Genomic DNA, 20,530 nt, shown 5'->3' with positions numbered 1-20,530 from the left:
CCTTGACTGGGCAAGTGTTATTCATTGTATGCCAATTAAAACCTATTTCATCATAATTACAAAATTACATCATCTAAGGACAATCTCTGATCTTCCTCCCTCTCCCCAGGTATCATCTGATCCTAGGCAATTTTGGTTAGTTAACCCAATAATCAAATCAGTCTTCATTTGGTCTCCCAGTATATTTCATAATGAAAGTGACTTGCCCTGTTTGTACCACTGATAGTATCCAACCAACTTTCCCTCTGGAATATGAATGTGTAACTTGAATAGTTAAACATTTAAAGCTACACTTGCAGTGGTCATACTACAATGAGATCAAGAAAACAAACGTGTCCTATTTTTGGAAAATCTAACATGTAAAAAAGCTAAACTTGGAAAACAGATAAACAGACAAATTACATTCTTTGATAGAATTATTCTTTGATAAAATTCAAATAGAATTCTTTGATAGAATTCTTTTAAGCAGCAGGTGATTGCTATGCAATTAAACTATGATTCGATTTGAAACAATTTTAGGCAATCTTTCAGTGAAAACACAAATGGATAAAGGGACAAATTAGGACCCAACTCACAAGTTTTATAAAACAAGAATAAATCAGCTTCATCTGTTTTGACTAGTCTGAATTAATAAATTTTTCTCCGTGAAGTGAAAAAACACCATTTTAATTATAGAAATAGCATAAACTGGAATTCACTAAACCCCAACAATAGCTCATTCAGCACTTGCCCAATTCTTAATATTCACATATGCTTACGCATTCTTCCGTTCCAAATTCTGAAGATTCCCTTTCAAGTTATTATATGCGGATGCTCTAGATTTCAGGTCATTGTCAATCTGAGTCACTCCCTTTAAAAATGAAAAACAAAAATAAGCAAAATTTTTCTAACAGAAATAAAGTAGCTGTACCTGAACACTTTAAAAAACAAATACCACTAGTTGCTGATGTAACAACTATTATTTTAAAAGGACAACTTTTTTTTTTAATGTTTATTTAAATTTTAGTATACAGTGCAATATTGGTTTCAGGAATAGAATTGAGTGATTCATCACTTACGTACAACACCCAGTGCTGATCACAACAAGGGCCCTCCTTAACACCCATTACCCATCTAGCCCATCTCCCACCCACCTCCCTCCATCAACCCTCAGTTTGTTCTCTATTGTCAAGAGTCTCTTGTGGTTTGTTTCCCTCTCCTTTTTTCCCCCTTCCCGTATGTTCATCTGTTTTGTTTCTTAAATTCCACATGATTGAAATTATATGGTTTGGTCTTTGATTAATCTATTTTGCTTAGCATAATACATCCTAGCTCCATCCACATTGTTGCAAGTGGCAAGATTTCATTCTTTTTGATGTAAGAGCACAATTTAAAAGATGATTAAAAAATAACTTCCTTCATTTTTAATAACCCTGGTAATTTCCATATGAATCTTTTCTACTAAAGACAATGTTTTAGTCCACATATATTTTAATTACTGTTATGATACTACATCTTAAACCATAAATGGAATCTAAGCCACTGGGTATAGAGATTATTAATTAAAAAGCTTTAAATTCACAAGGCTGAAGGATTAATTTCCAAAAGTAATGAAGCTACACAGAGTTTTATTGTTCATAATGCCACTGTTCTTACATAGAATATTTTTTCAATTAAATTAAAATTGTGGTTAGATGTATTTATAAATGTTACAGAAGCTGATTTTTCAAAAACAGTCCTAAAACTACTAACAATGTAGGGAGAACATACAAATCAGCAGATTTAACATTTGAAGAATGAGTTTCAATTCAGCTCTACCATTAGCAGTTGTGTGGCAATACGGTAAGTCAATTCACCTCTCTGAGCCTATTTCCTCATCTATAATAGTATCAGAAAATGATGATTAAATCCTTGATAACTGGACCAAAATAAGGAGACATCAGTCATAGTCAGAGCACCACTTTATATTATCAAACTACTCATTTTCGTTATATTATAATGATTACCTCAGCTTTAAAATCCTTGATAATCTACTCATTTATATTTAACTATACAGCACTTACTCAAAGTCACTGAAAGCTAGGAAAAGGAAAGTCTGTCCAAGTAATTTAAACTACACTTTTCAGTTCAGTCAGGTCAGAATGTTGACAAACAGTTAATAGATCCTTGTCTATCTGCCTTGTTTGGAGTTTCAGGTAAGACTTTTATATTTTCTCTCAAGTTCAATGACTATAATATAAAAGGAACTCTTAACTCGGTGAGTTCATGGATGAGCTTCAGGATCTGTATACTCATTGAAACCGTACATAAAATCATGTGTACATGAATACAGGCATTTTTCTGTGTAGAGGGTCAATACTGAACGTCTGAAGGTGTCAGAAAACCCCTAAAGTTTAATGTCTGAAGCAGTACTGTATGTAAACATGCCAAAGTAATCATTATCACTAGCTGAATGACTCCTAAATCTTTAACATATTCCAATTTCCTGTTCTACATAATCTGTTAACCCTTAAAATTTGTAGCAGTAATAATTATAGGATTTTAAAGTTTTTTTTTTCCTTACTTAAACACTGTTGATGTAATATTTAAGTTAACCACTTAAGTAAGTAAACTACACAACTTGGATAACGTACACTGGAAACTATAACACTTTTTAACATCTTTCTTTTTTGGTAAAGTTGTAGTAATGGCACCTCCTATTTGTATCAGTCACATATAATTTAGTTGCTTTCTCAAAACCTAAACAGTATTTCACAGCTAAATACTTATAAAATCAATAAAGCCACTATGAATCAGTGTGTCCTACCTGTGTCATTTTTTATCTTACCTTGGCAATTATTTCAGAAATATTTTTCAGGGACTGCTTGATTGGGTATTTAGCCATGTCCCACTGAAACCTTGTTATATAAGTAACCAAGTCAACTGAAATAGGGAAATAAATTAATTACTGAGAAGCAATAGAACGTTCATAGTTTGCTACACAGTAATAAATTTTAATGCTGAAATTTGCATCGAGAAAAATCAGTAAAAACGTCATCACTGCTGGAGAGTCCAGATTTTTAAAATGTGGAACTATATTCAGTAATGGATTAATCAACATTTTTACTTTGTCATCTGACTGGATCTCTTCTTACTCAGAATTTTATATTTATAAATGCTCCTTCTAACGTGATGACTTAATAAATGGAATATGCACATACCCATGATATACCTCATATGTAGGAGAAACAGACACAAAGATTAAGAAACTACTCCTCAATAAGTAGAATTTGATGCAAGTATGTTCTTTCTTTGCCAGCCTACCCAAATAAACTGAAAATAAACCTGTTAAAACCAGGTAACAACTGTTTCTAGGAGTCTATACAACAATCTTCAAAACACAGGCCCTTTCACATTCAAATGAAAAGAATAAAAAATGTAAAGCCAAAGAGACACTCAACAACTATTCCCTGGAAAGTTCAGTAATCAAGATGACTTTACTTCTCAAGCCTAATGGGATCAAGGTCAAGGAGACCAAATGGCTAACTGGCAAAAATAATTTACATCAAAATATCCTTGTCTCCTCAATTTCTTCCTACATTAATGTTAAGGGGTCAGTATGGATGCTATTTCTAAAAGCAACTGCAGACGCAAGGCCACCCAGGTGGACTGTCAATCCCCATTCCACCTACTAGACTGCATGTCCCAGTTCATCAAATACCTACAAGATCAGTAAATGCATCCTAACTTAACATATCTACCTTCTATCCTTCTGCCCCGAACACAAATTAACAGAAATAGTAAACAACTAGGTCAGGATCACTACTGTAACAAAGAGCAAGAATAAATCACTAAATTTTTGTTTTACTAAGTATTTATTCAGCATCTATTATTTGCAAGGAGAAGAAATGAGGTTAGAGAAACACTAAATTAAAAATACAGTTAACTCCTGTCTGAGAAGAAACACTGCTGGAGATAACCGACTGTTAAGAGACCCGTGCAGTGTGGGATCAGGCCCTTGAGTGTGGCAGGAACCTTGAGAAAGCCACATCCCAGGCTTGTGGGGCGACTTTTCCACGACCGCCACATGTTCCAGTTGCCAAAGAGATGGATGAAACTGTTGCCACGTTTATCATGAGGACCATCTTGAAAATCCCAATGACTGAAATGATGAAAATCCTCAAAGCCTGGGATTTTTTGTCTGCAAATCAACTGCAGACCATAAGCTTCCGGCAGAGAAAGGAATCTCTCGTTCAGGACTTGGTTCTGCTCTGTGAGAATAAGTGTGCAAGTCTCCACGACACAGCCCTTTTAGACATCATTTATACTCAATTTCATCGGCACCAGAAAGTTTGGGATGTTTTTCAAATGAGTAAAGAACCAGGTGAAGACGCTGACCTTTTTTGATACGGAACAATTCAAAAGTTCATTTGAGAAAATTCTTCGGAGAGCATTAAAAAATGTGAGGGTCAGCTTCAGAGACGCTGAGGAGAATGCAGTACGGATCTGAATTGACTGGGGAACGCAGCATAGAAAGTCAAACCAGTACAAACCTGTCTGTGTGCTGTATTACTCCCAGACTCCCTACACCTTCACTTCCTTCTGCCACCTGAAGAGCAATATACCCCTTCTGGGTCAGGCACTGACAATGGCTAGCAATCACCGTAAGATTGTGAAAATGGACCTCAGAAGCCAGTATGTGGACTCTCTGAAGGCTATTGTTTTCAAACCGTATAGTCAGACCTTTGAAACTCACAACTCCACCAAACCTCTACAAGAAACCCTTGAGCCGGACATGCACACGGATTCAAGGACCATTCATGAAAACAGAATCGAAAAAGAGAGAGTCCGGAGAGTGACTCAAGAAACTTTTGGAGACTATCCTCCGCCAAGACTAGAATTTGCACAATATAAGCTTGAAACGAAATTCAAAAGTGACTTCCATGGGGGCATCTTGGCTGAGAGAAAAGAGCCCCTCCGGTGCCTAATGAAGTTCTCTAGCCTGCATCTTCTGGAAGCACTGAAATCCTTAGCACCAGCTGGTATTGCAGTCACACCACTTTCTCCATCGCTCACCCAATAAGGGAATGAATTATTTTAAAATCAGAGATAAATAAGATGTCTGTGGTTTTGTAAGCACGGTACTTCCTTGACTATATTGCACATGCATTTCAGTTAACAGCTAGCTGGAAAGCTTCTGTTTATGAACTTGTGTTTTAGAAATTCATTCTTAATATTGACAGTCCAGAAATGTTCAATATGCTTGTTGGGACTGATTCTTTCCTCCTCCAGTATGCACCCCGCTCCCCCATATCCTGCAAAGCATAGCAATTGAGGGCCTTTAAAAAGCGGTAAGGTGTCCTTTTCCTCACTCCTATCTCTCCTTGATCCTGGAGAGACTGGGTTCTAATTGCTTGTTTCCAAGGATTTTGTTTGAAGCCTTGGATCATGGAAAGAAACAGCAAGAAACTATCCTCAACTCAAAACTTTCTAGGAAAATCATAAAATTGGTCCATTCAAAGGGTAGAGTTGGGTCCATTAAGTTATTGCAGGAAGTAGAATATCAGATGATTCAGTAATATAATAGCTTCAATGTAAGTATGATACTTTTCATAATCTGTTTTATCCTACATATGGCATTTAAACTCACCATACTACAATGATTTGTGAATAAAGATTTCAAAACTGGTACATCAGTTACGTCTGATGGCAATTCTTCAGTGATCATCACAATATAGCATGTCCTTTCTTAATAACATTTCGAAATCTACTTCCTATTGTGTTCCACAAAGGATTTGGGGTATAAAAATGTATATTACAATTATGATAAAATTAAAAGGTGAGGCAGTCTTGGACAAATGGGAAAGCAAACGAAAAGCAAGGACCGAATAAAGGTAGAGATAAAACTGCCATGTAACAAGATACGAGTGCCTCCATCTGCTAGAAGATTGAAAAACTGGAGCGGAGTTAGCCAGTGGTCAAAGCAGAGAAGAAAACACCATTCGTGAATGAAGATATTTAAAAACTGGTACATCAGGGGCACCTGGGTGGCTCAGTGGGTTAGGCATCCAACTCTTGGTTTCAGCTCAGGTCATAATCTCACGGTTCGTGAGATGGAGCCTTGCGTCAGGCTCTGCGCTGACAATAAAGGGCCTGCTTGGGATTCTCTCTCCCCCTCTCTCTCTCTGCCTCTCCCCTGCTTGCTCTCTTTCTCTCTCTCAAAATAGATAAACATTTAAAACAAATTTTTTTAAATACAGTTAACTCTTAGTCAAACTACTCCATACTCTGCCTCGGCATCCATTTTGTGTGGCCAAGTGGCCCACAGGGAACTAGAAATTACAGAAGCCTTTTCCTTGGGAGCAGTTCTAGGTAAGAGCCTGCAGAGTGACAAGAAATGTGAGTTCCTGATAGACTCCTACTGATAAAACACTCTCCCCCACTGCCCAGGGCCTTCTCCCTAAGACAAGACCCCCTCAAAGTTTGCCAAAGCCCTACTCTTTTTGGTTTGAACTGAACAATCCCAACTTAGCCTGGGAACCCCAAAGCACTCCACCCGCAGACCCTAATAAAGACATGTGCCCCAGGTCCTGCCACTCTCTGCCTGCACCTTGATCTCCCCGTATGGTGCCCCCTCCCACAGGACCCGTGAGTAATAAACTTCTCTATTTCACTTTCCCTTGAGGTCTTTTGCTAAATCATGGCTCAACATCCCATGATACTCCAGGACTCTCTACTCAACAAATGTTAATATAACAAAATCACAACAGTGACATTCATCACAGTAGGCAATACAGGACAGAATGAAAGAAAAGGGTTACTTCTTAGTATAATGACATATCACTAAAGATGAGCCTAAATTAAAATAAAGTGTCATTTCATAAAGAACACCAAATACAAGTACAAATGACAACAGTGAGGTCAAACTATCTTTACAAAGTCATTATTATACCAAGCAAACTATTAGCTTCCAGCTACAGAGAGGTCAGTAGCAGACTACTCCATGGCACTAAGGTAAAGAAATGCCATATTCAAATTTGAGGGGAAAGGCATTCCCCCTGCACTAAAATTAAAAATTTTTATTCCAAAGCTTTAGAAGTTGGATGCTATTAAATACAAAAGCTAGAGAAGACAAGTATTCAGCTGGAAAAATGCTGAGACACATAACCTAGAAACACTGTAAATGTGAGTTAACAACTGGCTCCAGGAAAGAACTCAGGTAAATCTTTATAATATTGCTTTTAGAAGGACGTGACATCTATGTCATAAGCTATATTATCTACTATGTATGTAAGACTGTCTTACACAAAATGTTAAGGGGGACAAGATGTAACTGGAATATCACCAAATTCAGTAATAATAATTATATCTTTAGTGGCTTTCTATTATATTTAATATCCTTATCTATAGATTTTTTTACATTCTTTTTTTGTTTTTATAGCTAAGTCATTCACCTTATACAAGTCAGTATCAAATCTTGAAACATTAGCTTACCTCCGTTGGCCAACAGATTCTCCTGAACTTTATCTTTACTATCTTCTAATACATCAGCCATATATTGAGCCACTTTCTTAACCACCCTTGGGAGGGGAAAAAAAAATCAATAATCGTTTCCAGGAAAAAGACCTAAATTCCATGCTTTACAATGAACACACTACATACACACATGAATTGGACTATATATCCCTTTACATGTATCTATTTAATACAGAACAAATGGGTTATAATTTCTTAAGTAATGTTTTAAGGATAGAAGGGACCAAGGTTTTGTAACATGCAAAGCTGAACTGAGTAACCGTAGACTTTTAACTATTTAACTATTTCTTAACTATTATTTAACTATTTAACTACTATTAACTATTAGGAACAATGCTAAAGAGAAAACATGGTGTCGTTAACTACTGAGGCACCTACACATCACCTTATCAATCCCTTCATTTTATATAAGTAAAGACACCAAAGTATAAAGAGAATAAATGACTTAGTCACAAAAGTCACAAAATCACAAAAGCAGCTAATGGCAGAGCTGAGACTAGAAACATAGTGTCTGGACTTTGGTGTTCTTTCTCTGGTTCCATGTCTGCCTCTAGGCCCTGGGGGGTGGGATACAAAAGTATACAAGACAAAATATCGAGTTGGAAAGATACCAAAACATACAAATGACTAAATACAAAGCAATGTGTGGTTAAGTGCCAACTGAGATTACCAGGTTACAGAGAAGAGAAGCATAAAAGAAAAAGGGATCACTTTCAGCTACTGGAATCAAAAAGTCATAATGCCTCTGGGGCATCAGGGTGGCTCGGTCAGTTAAGTGTCCGACTCTCGATTTCGGCTCAGGTCATGATCTCACGGCTCATGGGTTTGAGCCCTGCATCGAGCTCTGTGCTGATAACGTGGAGCCTGCTTGGGGTTCTCTCTCTCTGCCCCTCCCCAGCTTGCGTGTTCTCTCTCAAAATAAATAAACTTTAGAAAGAAAAAAAAAAGCACAATGACTCATGAGCAAGGCAATAAAGGATAGGAATGGTTTTGAAAGGATGATTAAGATGGGAAGAAAGTATACTCTTGCTACAGGGCACCCTCCGAGTCAGGATCAAGAGAGGCAGAAAAGCCAATGGGCCTTCACAGTATTATGAGGAATCCAGGCTGCCCAGCGTGCTGAGAGGGGGAGGGGGGGCGAGGAAGGTGGCCCAGAGCCAGACTGCAGATAGACAGCCTCTGAGGTCAGACTTTACAGAGAAGTACAGTATAACACGGTCCAAACAGGGTTTTTGACAATTCATCTGAGGACCATATGCTCAATGGCAGGGAGAGTAAACCGGTAGACAAATTAAGAAACTCCATGCAATATGAACCAATAAGGCCCAGAAAAAATCCTATGCTGAATGACCTCAAACCTAATCAAGCAGAACTGCAGAAAAAATGATAAAGCTGTTAAGTCTTCACCTCGGATTTGTACACATATTTGGCTATGTCTCCAAAATTCACTTATCCCTTCAAAGGCGACAAACCATTATTCCCATATAATTTCCCAAGCATCTTGTAAACAGAACCATTTGCTATGAATATGCAAAAATGGTCATATGCTTGCCACAGAAATAGTTCAAGAGTGTAGAACGGCCTGGTGTCAAGTTTATACACTTAATGTGTAATTGAGAACTTCACAATCTCCCTGTGCATCTCCACAAAAGTTATCTATGTCCGAGTACACATGGTAACCTTAAAAGCTGCTCTTATCATTAGATTACTTGGTAAGTAAAAACTGTAATTCACTCCACATTATCGCAATGTTCAGACTTAAAAAGCTAACATCTGTCAATCCTACCAAGGTCTAACAACCACAGGATTTTTAAATTCTTCAAAGGTTTCAGGAAAACTGACAAAGACAAGTTGCATAACAGTGCAGAAGAGGAGACAAAATGCACAGGCAACTTTTAATTCCATGACCAAACAGACTGCATTTACCCTAAATACTTTCCAGATTCCTCCCCTAAAAAATGTGAACAAACCTTAAACTATATGCAGGACATTCCAATGACAATTTAAAGAAAGACCTATAGAGCCACCCAGGTGGTTAACAAGAATCTAAGTAAGTGTTGATAATTACATTCTCAGGGACTTCCCTTCTCCAGATTTCTTTGGTTGTCACCACCTGAAACTGTAATGTGGGGACGACCATCATCTCAGGAATGGCAACTACAAAGAGTTTTCCTCAACTAAAAATGTGTAATCCAGAAACCAAGAGATGATTCATACTATCAATCAGTCCGCTGAGAATATCATCAATAATTACTTTCACATTTGCCCTATCATGAATACATGAAATTAGTAACCATAAAGTACTGTTACTTTTTCTTTCATCCTTTTACTAATTCTTATGCCAAGTGTCTTGCCTCAGTTGAAGCTTGTAATATCTCTTGCCTAATCTACTTTAAACCTGTCTCCTAATTGGCCTCTTTGCCTCCAGTGTTAAAGACCATCAGTATATCTTCTGGTCTATTTACTTACTATATGTTGGTATGTTAAATCAATATAGAGAGGCAATATTTGCCTCTATTACCAGAAACATTGCATTATGGTGGTTCTATCAATTCAGAAAAGCCTAATAGCACACATGGGAAATCCTTCTACACAGACTTCAAGTTCCCTTAAAGCTTCAATCAAATACACATTTCTAAGATTCTCCAAAATTCTGTATTTTACAAAATTGTACCTATTCACCTAAACCCTACCTATTTAAAAGCTCTGTATTCCAAGAGTCAAAGGGATTATAGACTGATTCTGCCAATTAATCAAAATGCGAAGTTATCAAGGACCCACACCCATCTTCGGCTAAAACACAAAGTAAATTTCAGAAGTAACTGAAAGTGGAGTTTAGAAAAACCTACGCTCACGGATTAAAGACTTAATACTGGTAGGATGGCAACAATCCCCAAATTGACCTACAGATTCCACACAATCCCCCTCAAAATTCCAGCTGACTTCTTTGCAGAAATTTGACATGATCCTAAAATTCATATAAAAATGCAAAGAATCAGAATAGCCAAGACAACCTTGAAAATTTAGAAAAACACAGAGAATTGACACTTTCTGATTTCAAAACTCACTACAAAGCTACAACAATCAAGACAATATGGTACCGGCATAAAGACAGAAATAAGGAATAGAAAGAAATATAAAATAAAACTGAGAGTCCAGAAATAAACCCTCACATTTACGCTGAACTGATTTTCAGCAAGGGTGCCAGGACAATCAATGGAAAAAAAAAATAGTCTTTTCAACAAATGGTGTTAGGACAACTGGGTATCCACATGCAAAAAAAACCCCTGAATTGGGGACTCCTACCTCACATCATATACAAAACTTAACTCAAAATGGATGTAAGACCTAAATGTAAACGCTAAAACTGTAAAACTCTTACAAGAAAATATAGCTATAAAATTGTGTCACCTCGAATTAGGCAATGGTTTCTTAGACAAACAAAACACAAGCAACGAAAAATAGATACACTGGACATTAAAATGAAAAATTTTGTGCTTCACTCTCTCAGGTTTCCAAGACGACCAAGTAAGAAGGAATAATGGTCATGCCAAAAAGGGCCGCGGCCCCATGCAGCCTATTCTCTGCACCAACTGTGCCCGTCCCGTGCCCAAGAACAAGGCCATTAAAAAGTTTGTTATTCTGGGGCACCTGGGTGGCTCAGTCAGTTGGGCGTCTGACCTCAGCTCGGGTCACGATCTCACAGTTTGTGAGTTCCAGCCCCGTGTTGGGTAGGCTCTGTGCCGACAGCTCGGAGCCTGGATCCTGCTTTGGATCCTGTGTCTCCCTCTCTCTCTGCCTCTCCTAGCTTCTGCTCTGTGTGTCTCTCTCTCAAACATAAACAAACATTTAAAAAAAAAAAAAAAGAAGTTCGTTATTCAGAATATAGTAGAGGCTGCCGCAGTCAAGGACATTTCCGAAGCGAGTGTCGACGCCTAGGTGCTTCCCAAGCTGTATGTGAAACTACATTACTGTGTGAGTTGTGCCATTCACAATAAGGTAGTCAGGAATCGCTCTCACGAAGCACGGAAGGACCGAACACCACCACCCCGATTTAGATCTGCTGCTGCTGCCCCACAACCTCCATCAAAGCCCACGTAAAGAGCTAAGTCCTTAAGGACTGAAGAAAAACTGTTCTCTGTTAAAAAAAAAAAATAAGAGAGAGATTATACTTAAAAAAAAATTTTTGTGTGTGTGTGTGCTTCAGAGGTGCCTGGCTGACTCAGTTGGTAAGGCATGTGACTCTTAATCTCAGGGTTGTGAGTTTGAGCCCCACATTGGGTATAGAGATTATTTAAAAATAAAATCTTCAAAAAAAATTTTTTGCGTGTGCTTCAAAGGACACTATCAAGAAAGTGAAGACAATCCACAGAATGAAAGAAAATATGTGCAAGTCACATTATGATAAGGGACTTGTATCTAGAATATATAAAGAACTCTTAGAATTCGATAATAAAAAGGCTAATAAGCCAATTTAAAAATGGGCAAAGAATCCAAATAGACATTTCTCAAAGAAACAGAAATGGCCAGTAAATGCATGAAAAAATGCTCAACACATCATTAATCATTAGGTAAATGCAAATTGAAAATGCAGAGAAAGGGGTCTCTGGGTGGCACAGTTGGTTAAGCGTCCAACTTCAGGTCAGGTCACGATCTCATGGTTCGTGAGTTTCAGCCCCGCGTCCGGCTCTGTGCTGAGCCTGGAGCCTGTTTCAGATTCTCTGTCTCCCTCTCTCTCTGTCCCTCCCTCAACTCATGCTCTGTCTCTCAAAAATAAAATAAACGTTAAAAAATTTCTTACAAAAAGGAAAATGCAATGAAACACTACTTCATACCCACTAGAAAGACTATAATCAAACAGATGAATAGTAACAAGTTTGTCAAAAATGTGAAGCAATAAGAACCTCCATACTCTGCGCTGGTGGGTCTGTAAAACGGTGTAACCACTTTGGAAAACAGTCTGGCAGTTCCTCAAAATGTTAAAAATAGAGCTACCATATGACCCAGTAACCCCACTCCTAGGTACACATCCAAGAGAAATGAGAACATATGAGTATACAAAAACTGTACACAAATATCCATACCAGTATTCTCAAAAAGTAGAAATAGCCTAAATGTCCACCATCTGATAAATGGATTAATAAAATATGGTACCTCTATACAATGGAGTATTATTTGGTAACAAAAAGAAATGAAATATCAATACACGCTGCAACATGGATGAATCGTGAAACATTATGCCAAGGAAGAGAAGCCAGTCACAAGAGATCACATATTAGAGGATTTCATTTACACGAAATGTCCAGAATAAGCAAATCTGTAGCGCCAGAGAGTGGGCAGGGGATAAGGGGGAGGCAAGGAATAGGATGTTTGTGATGGTGGTAGTGGGAGAGTGATGAAGATGCACCGTGACTGACTGTGGCGATGGCTGCACAACTCTACGACTATTCTAGAAATCACTACACTTAAAGGGTACACGTTGTACACTTTAAACAGGTGAATCGCATGGTATGTAAGTTATATCTCAATAAAAATATTAAAGATAGTCACCATTTTCATACTTCAAACAGGTATATTTTATTGTATATAAAATGTACTTTCATAAAGGTGATTTACAAAGAAAACAAAGAGTCATTTTCTTTTATTATTTTATTTATTTAAATAAATTACTTATTAGCATCAAATTAAATTATTATTTATTTATTTTTATTTATTTTGAGAGAAAGAGAGCACTAGCAGGGGAGAGTTAGAGAGAGAGGGAGAGAGAATCCCAAGCAGGCTCCACGCTGTCAGCACAGAGCTCCAGGTGGGGTTCAACCTCACGTACCGTGAGATGATGACCTGAGCTGAAATCAAGAGTCAGACGCTTAACTGACTGAGCCACCCAGGCGCCCAAGAGTCAGCATCTTCTAAAACCATTCCAATAAGTAGACTATACATGTGATAATAAACCCAATGTCCAGGTAGCCTGAGAACAGTGACTCATTTTGCTCTAGTCAATGCATATAAATACATTACCCTTCTACAAATGCATCCAGTTTAGCCAGTTCATCTGACAAACCAACCAAGACATCCAGTGTGCCAACCTAGAAGGGAAATACAGCATTTTACTACTTAGGTTTCATCCCCTGCCATTTTTTTTTTTAACAAGGTGATACAACACCTTGATTTGAAGGGCCCATAAATCCTAAGTTCTCCGTATTTTATTCCATGATGTGCAAGTGTGGTTAAAAAAGTTTGCCAGACATCTCAAAGGTATTTATATGCACGGGATAATTCTCTAATTCATGGGTACAGCCAGCATTTAAGAGGTGAAGATTCTGCAATGGCAGGCCTATGCGTCTGCTTCTACTGCCCAGTGATGGGTGGACCATTTGAAGTCATGGTTTACAGCAGCAGCTCTTAAATAGGGAGGGGTCCATGACTATCAGTGTCTCAAAGGAATTCGTAACTCCCAAAATACGAAGAACCGGTAATTTTAAGTTATTTCTTAAATGATTGCTCTATATAACTACCTGCTAAGTTACCCAGCAAAATAAAAATACTGTGATTTTTCCATTCTGTAAAATTACTGATAACCTCCTTCCCTTTGAGGCTGCTAGGTTACAGACCTTCAATAAATATTAAATAAATTAACCCCATTAAATAACTAAGGTAGACCTGCAAAGTATGATTAAAGAGGTCCAATGGTAAAACGTTTGCAACATTACTGAAACTTGCATGAATTTAATAACAAAAAACTGGGTTTGCTGTGATATTGAAGTATATTACTAAGATTTTTCACTTCTGAAGATATATGTGAATGTAATATATCAAATATTTTCATAACATTTCTCATTACAATTCAAATTACAATTTAGAAAAGCACAAAAGTTTAGAAAAATGTTATTCACTTTGGTAGTTTACTTCTAAAATCTCAAGTTCCTCATTATTTAAAATGTGAAGATAAGAGGGGCTCCCGGGTGGCTCAGTCAGTTAAGTGTCCAACTTCAGCTCAGGTCATGACCTCTCAGTCAGTGAGTTCGAGCCCCGTTTTGGGCTCTGCGCTGACAGCTCAGAGCCTGGAACCTGCTTCAGATTCTGTGTCTCCCTCACTCTCTGCCCCTCCCCCGTTCGCTCCTCTGTCTCTTCTCTCTCCCTCAAAAGTAAATAAACATTAAAAAAATTTTAAAGACCGAGAGAAAATCAAATTAGAAAACAAAATCTGAAGATTAGAAAGAACAAGATAAGTTTTCAATTATGCCAATGGCTAGAAATGAGTTTTTTTTTTGAAGGAACCCAGATCTCTAATTTCTACCAAAATGTAAGCAAAGACAACTGTTCTCTTCACAATGAACTCATACACTACTTTGCACCATGCCGTTTTACCTTTAAGTCAGGAATGTTAAATTTTGAAGTAATAGCAAGATTATTGTTCTTTGTAGTTGCTGCATGCAATTTCTCCCATGTTTGCTGACATGTTTTCTCCCCAGGAGCAGATATAAGCCAGAACTCAGTCATATTTGTTACCAAGTGTTTCTTTCCAAATCAAAAGGGACTCTGAAAGGTAAAACGAAACAAACAAAAAATACCTTCAATGCCATTTGTTTCTGAAGTATTTCAGAGTCACAGGGTAAGTGATAAATATTAACCTTTTTCAAAACAAATCCAGCATTGGCAGCTGATCCCAAGCAGAGTCAAATGTACCTACCTGAAGTAAATCCACATAAATGGTAAAAGGGGATTTATTTATGATACTAGGGGGAAAAAAGATGATAAAAACCTAATTAGTATCTAATTTTTTTTTAACTACAAAACATTCTAAAATGGGAATTATTCAAAGAGGTGCAGCTACGGAAAATACCAGCCACCAAACATTTCATTCCACAAAAGCAGTAGGAAGAATCACAAATTTACAGGCTAATCTTAAACTTTTAAAACAAAAAACCAAAATAGGAAATTTTAAAACATGCGTAACTTTTACCTTTGAGAAGGAACTGAATCAATGCACTTGAACAGAAGCCACCAAATAAATTTGTCACATCTGGCTTAGCAAATCCTACAAAGTTAGCCAAATTAGTTATTAATTTTAACCCATATTCAACCTAAGGGAATCTCCTCACATCCCTGGCATATAGTTAGCTGCCATCAAACTTTACGAATTTGCAAAACAATCTTACCAACTGGCCTTACACTTAAAAATATAACAGGGCGGGGGCTGGGGGTGGTACACTATTGGATCTAAGTGAGAGGCTGTGGACCTCCCTCTCCAGGCAGTTCCATTAAGACACAACCAACCCTCTTATACAATCTCTCTCCTTCCCTCCCACATGGAAAAATAAAAGTCCAGAGCCAAATATATTCAGAATCTAAGTTTAGGTAAAGCACACAAGCTCCTAAAAATGAAAATATTACCGCACCATTATTTCTACTTGAATATGTCTTCATCAGGACCACCATAAACTTTCTACTACCAGTCACTGTTTACACTCTCCCGAATAGAAAAGAACACCTTACAAAGCTGTCCTGATAACAAAATCATGTAAAGAACGTGAAACGACTTTGTAAATTTAAATTTACTTTAAAATATAAAGTATAATAATCATAATGGACTTTTATTAACTTCATAATTTCACTCATCCTATTTTTAGAATTGTAATTAAGGTAATCCTAGGCAATCATTACACAATTGAAAGTGAACACAGATGCCATTCTATATACTTTGTTATCTTTTTCCAATTTCTGTTTATACAGATCTACTACATACCAGGTACTGTTTTAAATGTTTTAGGGGCACCTGCATGGCCCGGTCAGTTAAGCATCCGACCGCAGCTCAGGTCATGATCTCGTGGTTCGCGAGTTTGAGTCCCACACTGGACTCTGTGCTGTCAGCTAAGAGCCTGGAGCTGGCTTAGGATTCTGTGTCTCCCTCTCTCTCTGTCCTCTGCCCACTCACATTCTGTCTCTCTCTCAAAAAAGAAGTATTAAAAAAACAAAAAAATAAAATAAAAATAAAAATAGGGTGGAGCACCCGGGTGGCTCAGTCGGTTGGGTGACCGACTTGATTTCAGTTCAGGTCACGATCACAGGGTCGTGGGATCGAGGTCCATGTCCGGCTCCACACATGGAGCCTCCTTGGGATTCTCTCTCTCTCTGCCCCTCCCCTGCTGGTGCTCTCTCTCAAAACAAATAAATATTTTAAAAAATGAAATAAAAATATCTAGGGAAAATATGGTACAACGTTAATAACTGTTAAATCTGGGTAGTAGGTACACGATGTCTGTTAATCTAAAGTATTTGAACTTTTCTGCATACTTGAAATATTTCAAAATTAAGTATTTTTAACTGTTACAAGAATGTAATTACTTTACAATAAAATAAAACAATGTTTAGCAAATTTATAAATTTTAATGGACTCTCAAACAGAATATCCAGAGAATAGTCTTGTTACTATGTTAATCCCCCAAGCACAACTTTTCTGTTTTAAAACTAGTCAAGATGCTTTCTAGTCTGTTCATACTGTGTTATGACCAAGTATAGTAATATATTGAACAAAAACCTTCCTGATGTCTTGGAATTTTTTGTCAAGAAATGCTTCAGGGTCAACATATTCAGGAACTCTAACTGCAAAATATTGTAAAGGTAAGAGCTTGGGCTACACTTGTATTAACTCCAGAGTCCATCTCAGTAAGTTGCTCTTTAAATTCCTGATGAAATGTTGTGGTTCTATCTCCTGCTTTCCTGTCTTCCCCTAACCCGAATCACCTCACCTAAGCTGCTCCAAACCTTGCTATCCTTTCATTTGCCTTTGGCAACTTTGGCTCTGGCTTTTCCCCTTCTCTGGTCTCCTCCATCTAATATTCTTGCACTTATCAAATCTAGTTTTTTTTTTTAGCCCAAACACCAGTCATAGCACTACCTTAAACTTTAAAATTCTAAGTTGATCAGAGAATTCCATAACATCTTTAAACCTCTTTTACTAATCCAGATCTTCTACATGATGGTAGTTTTTGGAAATCTGAGGTTTCATTATATTTATACAAGCAGTTTTGTTAAAGTGTATCTGATGACATTTTATACCTCCTCTCCCTTCCAAAATAGCAGGTGATTAAATCAATAAGTTCTTTCTGATATTTTAAAATTATCCAAAGTGCAGCTTCTTCAAAGACTGTAATAATATGAGCTATTACAGTAGATGTCACTATCATACCATTTAGAGTTCTAGAAAATCTTTTTTATCCAACAGGTTTCCAAAGTATTTCAAAAAATAAGAAAAAGAACCCCATTTTTCATCTATAAATAACTGCCCTATCCTATTTCACTGAGCTATTATCAGGACCAAATAAAATAATGTCACGATGATTCTAAGCAAAAGTAGAGTCTAGAAATGTCTAGGAAAGAGATACCTGCCGGCTCAGTCAATGGAGCATGTAACTCTTGATCTCCAAGTCATAAGTTTGAGCCCCACACTTAGCCACCAGAAATCATAAGTTTGAGATTGGTTAAAAAAAAAAAAGAAAGAAAAGAAAAGAAAAAGGAAATGTCTAGGAAACTTATAGAAAGTACTCTAATTCCATTTTAAACTGGAGCCCTCTCTAGGGCCTAATTGTTTGGATATGAGGAGGAAAAGGTGTTCTCTATGTTTGGTATTATGTTATACACATCTCATATGCTATCTCATTTAATTCTCACGACAGCCCTATGAGCTAGGTAGTAATACTTGGGAGAGGTTCTCATTTACCAAGGCCACATGAGTGGCAAGTGGGGTTCAAATACCACGGAGTTTGACTGTAAAAGGCTATGTACTCTCTATTGTGTCATACTAGAAGAAAATGTTCCGCACTCAGACCCACATGAGCTCCGCTATTTGAAGAAATCCATGCGTAACCTTAAACCGTTTTGTCCTGCTTCCTTCTGGGCTCCAAGCAACCAGTAGGCCCAAGGAATTCTAAATAAATTGAGCTTCCCTTCCCTTTTCTTTTCATCTAGGATCATCAGAATGATGATGTTGATGTCTGGAACAGCAACGCCCAGCACCCCAACTATCCTAGCTCCTAGAAGGAACAATGATACCTCCAAACAGAAAAGCAAAAAAAATAGTTTCAAGAGATATGGAGATAGAATTTAAATTTAATTAAATTTAAAAAGAGAAAAACAGCACAAACTTTAGAGTCCCATTAATAGTTAAACTCCTGACTCTATTCCCTCACTAGTTTCCTCATCTGTGGAATACTATAAATCTCTTCACACAACTGTTGGAAGGAATCAACAAAATGATGAACCTAAGAATTGCCTTTGAGAACAGCATCAGTAAGTCTTATGCAAAATTCCTTTTGTTCTGTTTTTGAACAATGTCCACTGTTACCCTGTGGACACAAGTCACATAAAAAAATTTCTCCTTGAGGGGCGCCTGGCTGGCTCAGTTGGGAGAGCATGTGACTCTTGATCTTGGGGTCACTGAGTTCAAGCCCCACACTGGGAACAGAGCCTACTTAATTAAAAAAAAATTTTTTTCCTTCAAGTTTAAAAAACTTTAAGCTCAGCTCCATATAAAATTTATCTTTGCAGATGAATATACATATATCTTAAATGAAATTGTATTGTTAAACACATTTCCCCTTTTCTCTCAGCTGCACTGAAACAGTCAAAACTGGGTGTCCACTGTTTATCTTCTCATCAAGAACCTAGACATTTCCATCTCCTCTGAATGCTTCAAATGACTTCTGTTTTTATTCCTAATCATTTCCCTTTTTTCATCTTGCATACTGGAAGTCAGGCATAAATACACACGAATCATATGTTTAACAAAAGGGAAAATTAAAAGGTACCCTAATCAAATGTTGGAATTCCTCAAGACTCAGACCTAGGTCTGACTCCCTCTGTTATATTTGGGTATAAACATGTGCGTGCAATTTTTCTCTTGAGGATGTTATCTATAACAAGACAATTCCAGGCTAGATGCTGAACTCTCTCAAATTTTTACCTCCAGCTCAGACTCCTCTGCTGCATCCAGAGCCATACCCAACAAGCCTCCTCAACTAACTACAAGACCTCTCCACTTGGAGGTCTCAAAAACATGTAAAACCCAGTGTTTTTAGTCAAATTCATGTCTTCCCCCAAACCTCTTCCTACTCCAGTGTTCCCTGGGTTATTACAGGTATACCCCTGCAACATTAGACAATTAGAACTGCCAAATGTCATCAAGATAACAGTCAATACTTACTGGGCACTTCCTATCTCCCAGCACCAATAAAAACACTTCATATATATTAACTCATTTAGTATGTTTAAAACAACCTTATCAGATGGGTAGTAGTTGCAAAGAAACCAAGGCACAGAAAGTACCTCATATGAGATACACCACAGAATGGATATCATACATTGTGACAGTATATATTATATGCTACAGATAAATATATTATATGCTCTCATAGCACCTTCTTTTTAGTGTTTCCCTGAGGGACACTTTTTATTCAAGTCTTTCTTCCAAATAAACTGCCCATTAGAGTTGGTGGAAACCATAATTTTTGCTCACAACTCAGTACCTGGCACAGAGGCCAGTATGTAGAACCTCAAAAAGTAGCTACTGAATATTTGTGAATGAATAAATGTGAGGATTAAATGAGATAATCTAGTTAAAATATCTGGTTTATTACTGATTAGCTCCCTTCACTTCCCCTATATTTTTAAAAATCAACTTTATGAGAATATAAAGTTTCATGAGTTGTTGACAAATGTATACACCTGTGTAACCACCACCACAACCAAGATTTAAAACATCTCTTTTGTCCCAAAGCCTTCCCCCACACCCAGTCCCAGTCAACTCCTACTGCACTGCCAGCCCTGGGCAGATGCTGATCTGCGGTCATACGACAGCTCTGCCTAATCCAGTTGCAAAGAACTATACATGAACTATACATGATGAAAATACATCATGTATTCTCCGGTATCGGACTCCTTTTGCTCAGCAAGTCTTTGGTATTTGTCCATGTTGTATCAACAGCAGTACATTCTGTTTTACTGCTTATTAATTCATTGCATGAATGTACTACGGTTT

At 37.4% G+C, this 20,530-nt stretch overlaps 1 protein-coding gene and 1 pseudogene across 1 annotated transcript in view; one reads left to right on the top strand and one right to left on the bottom strand.

Annotated features, from left to right (window-relative positions):
• Window positions 1-20,530, bottom strand: part of ATP6V1C1 (ATPase H+ transporting V1 subunit C1) — a 47,868-nt gene that overhangs the window by 15,501 nt on the left and 11,837 nt on the right. The window contains exons 2-6 of the mRNA XM_011291419.4: window positions 14,863-15,033; window positions 13,513-13,580; window positions 7,453-7,538; window positions 2,807-2,901; window positions 759-850 (exon numbers count right to left, since the gene is read on the bottom strand). Coding sequence (XP_011289721.1) covers window positions 759-850; window positions 2,807-2,901; window positions 7,453-7,538; window positions 13,513-13,580; window positions 14,863-14,994 — 473 coding nt within the window. The 5' untranslated portion in view covers window positions 14,995-15,033. The remainder of the gene's footprint in view (window positions 1-758; window positions 851-2,806; window positions 2,902-7,452; window positions 7,539-13,512; window positions 13,581-14,862; window positions 15,034-20,530) is intronic.
• LOC123383224 lies at window positions 4,066-5,075 on the top strand (annotated as a pseudogene).

Source organism: Felis catus, chromosome F2 (assembly GCF_018350175.1).
Source record: "Felis catus isolate Fca126 chromosome F2, F.catus_Fca126_mat1.0, whole genome shotgun sequence".
Classification (NCBI taxonomy): Eukaryota; Metazoa; Chordata; class Mammalia; order Carnivora; family Felidae; genus Felis; species Felis catus.
The sequence above is the reverse complement of the archived record's forward strand: the minus strand, read 5'-3'. Positions and strand labels throughout refer to the sequence as shown.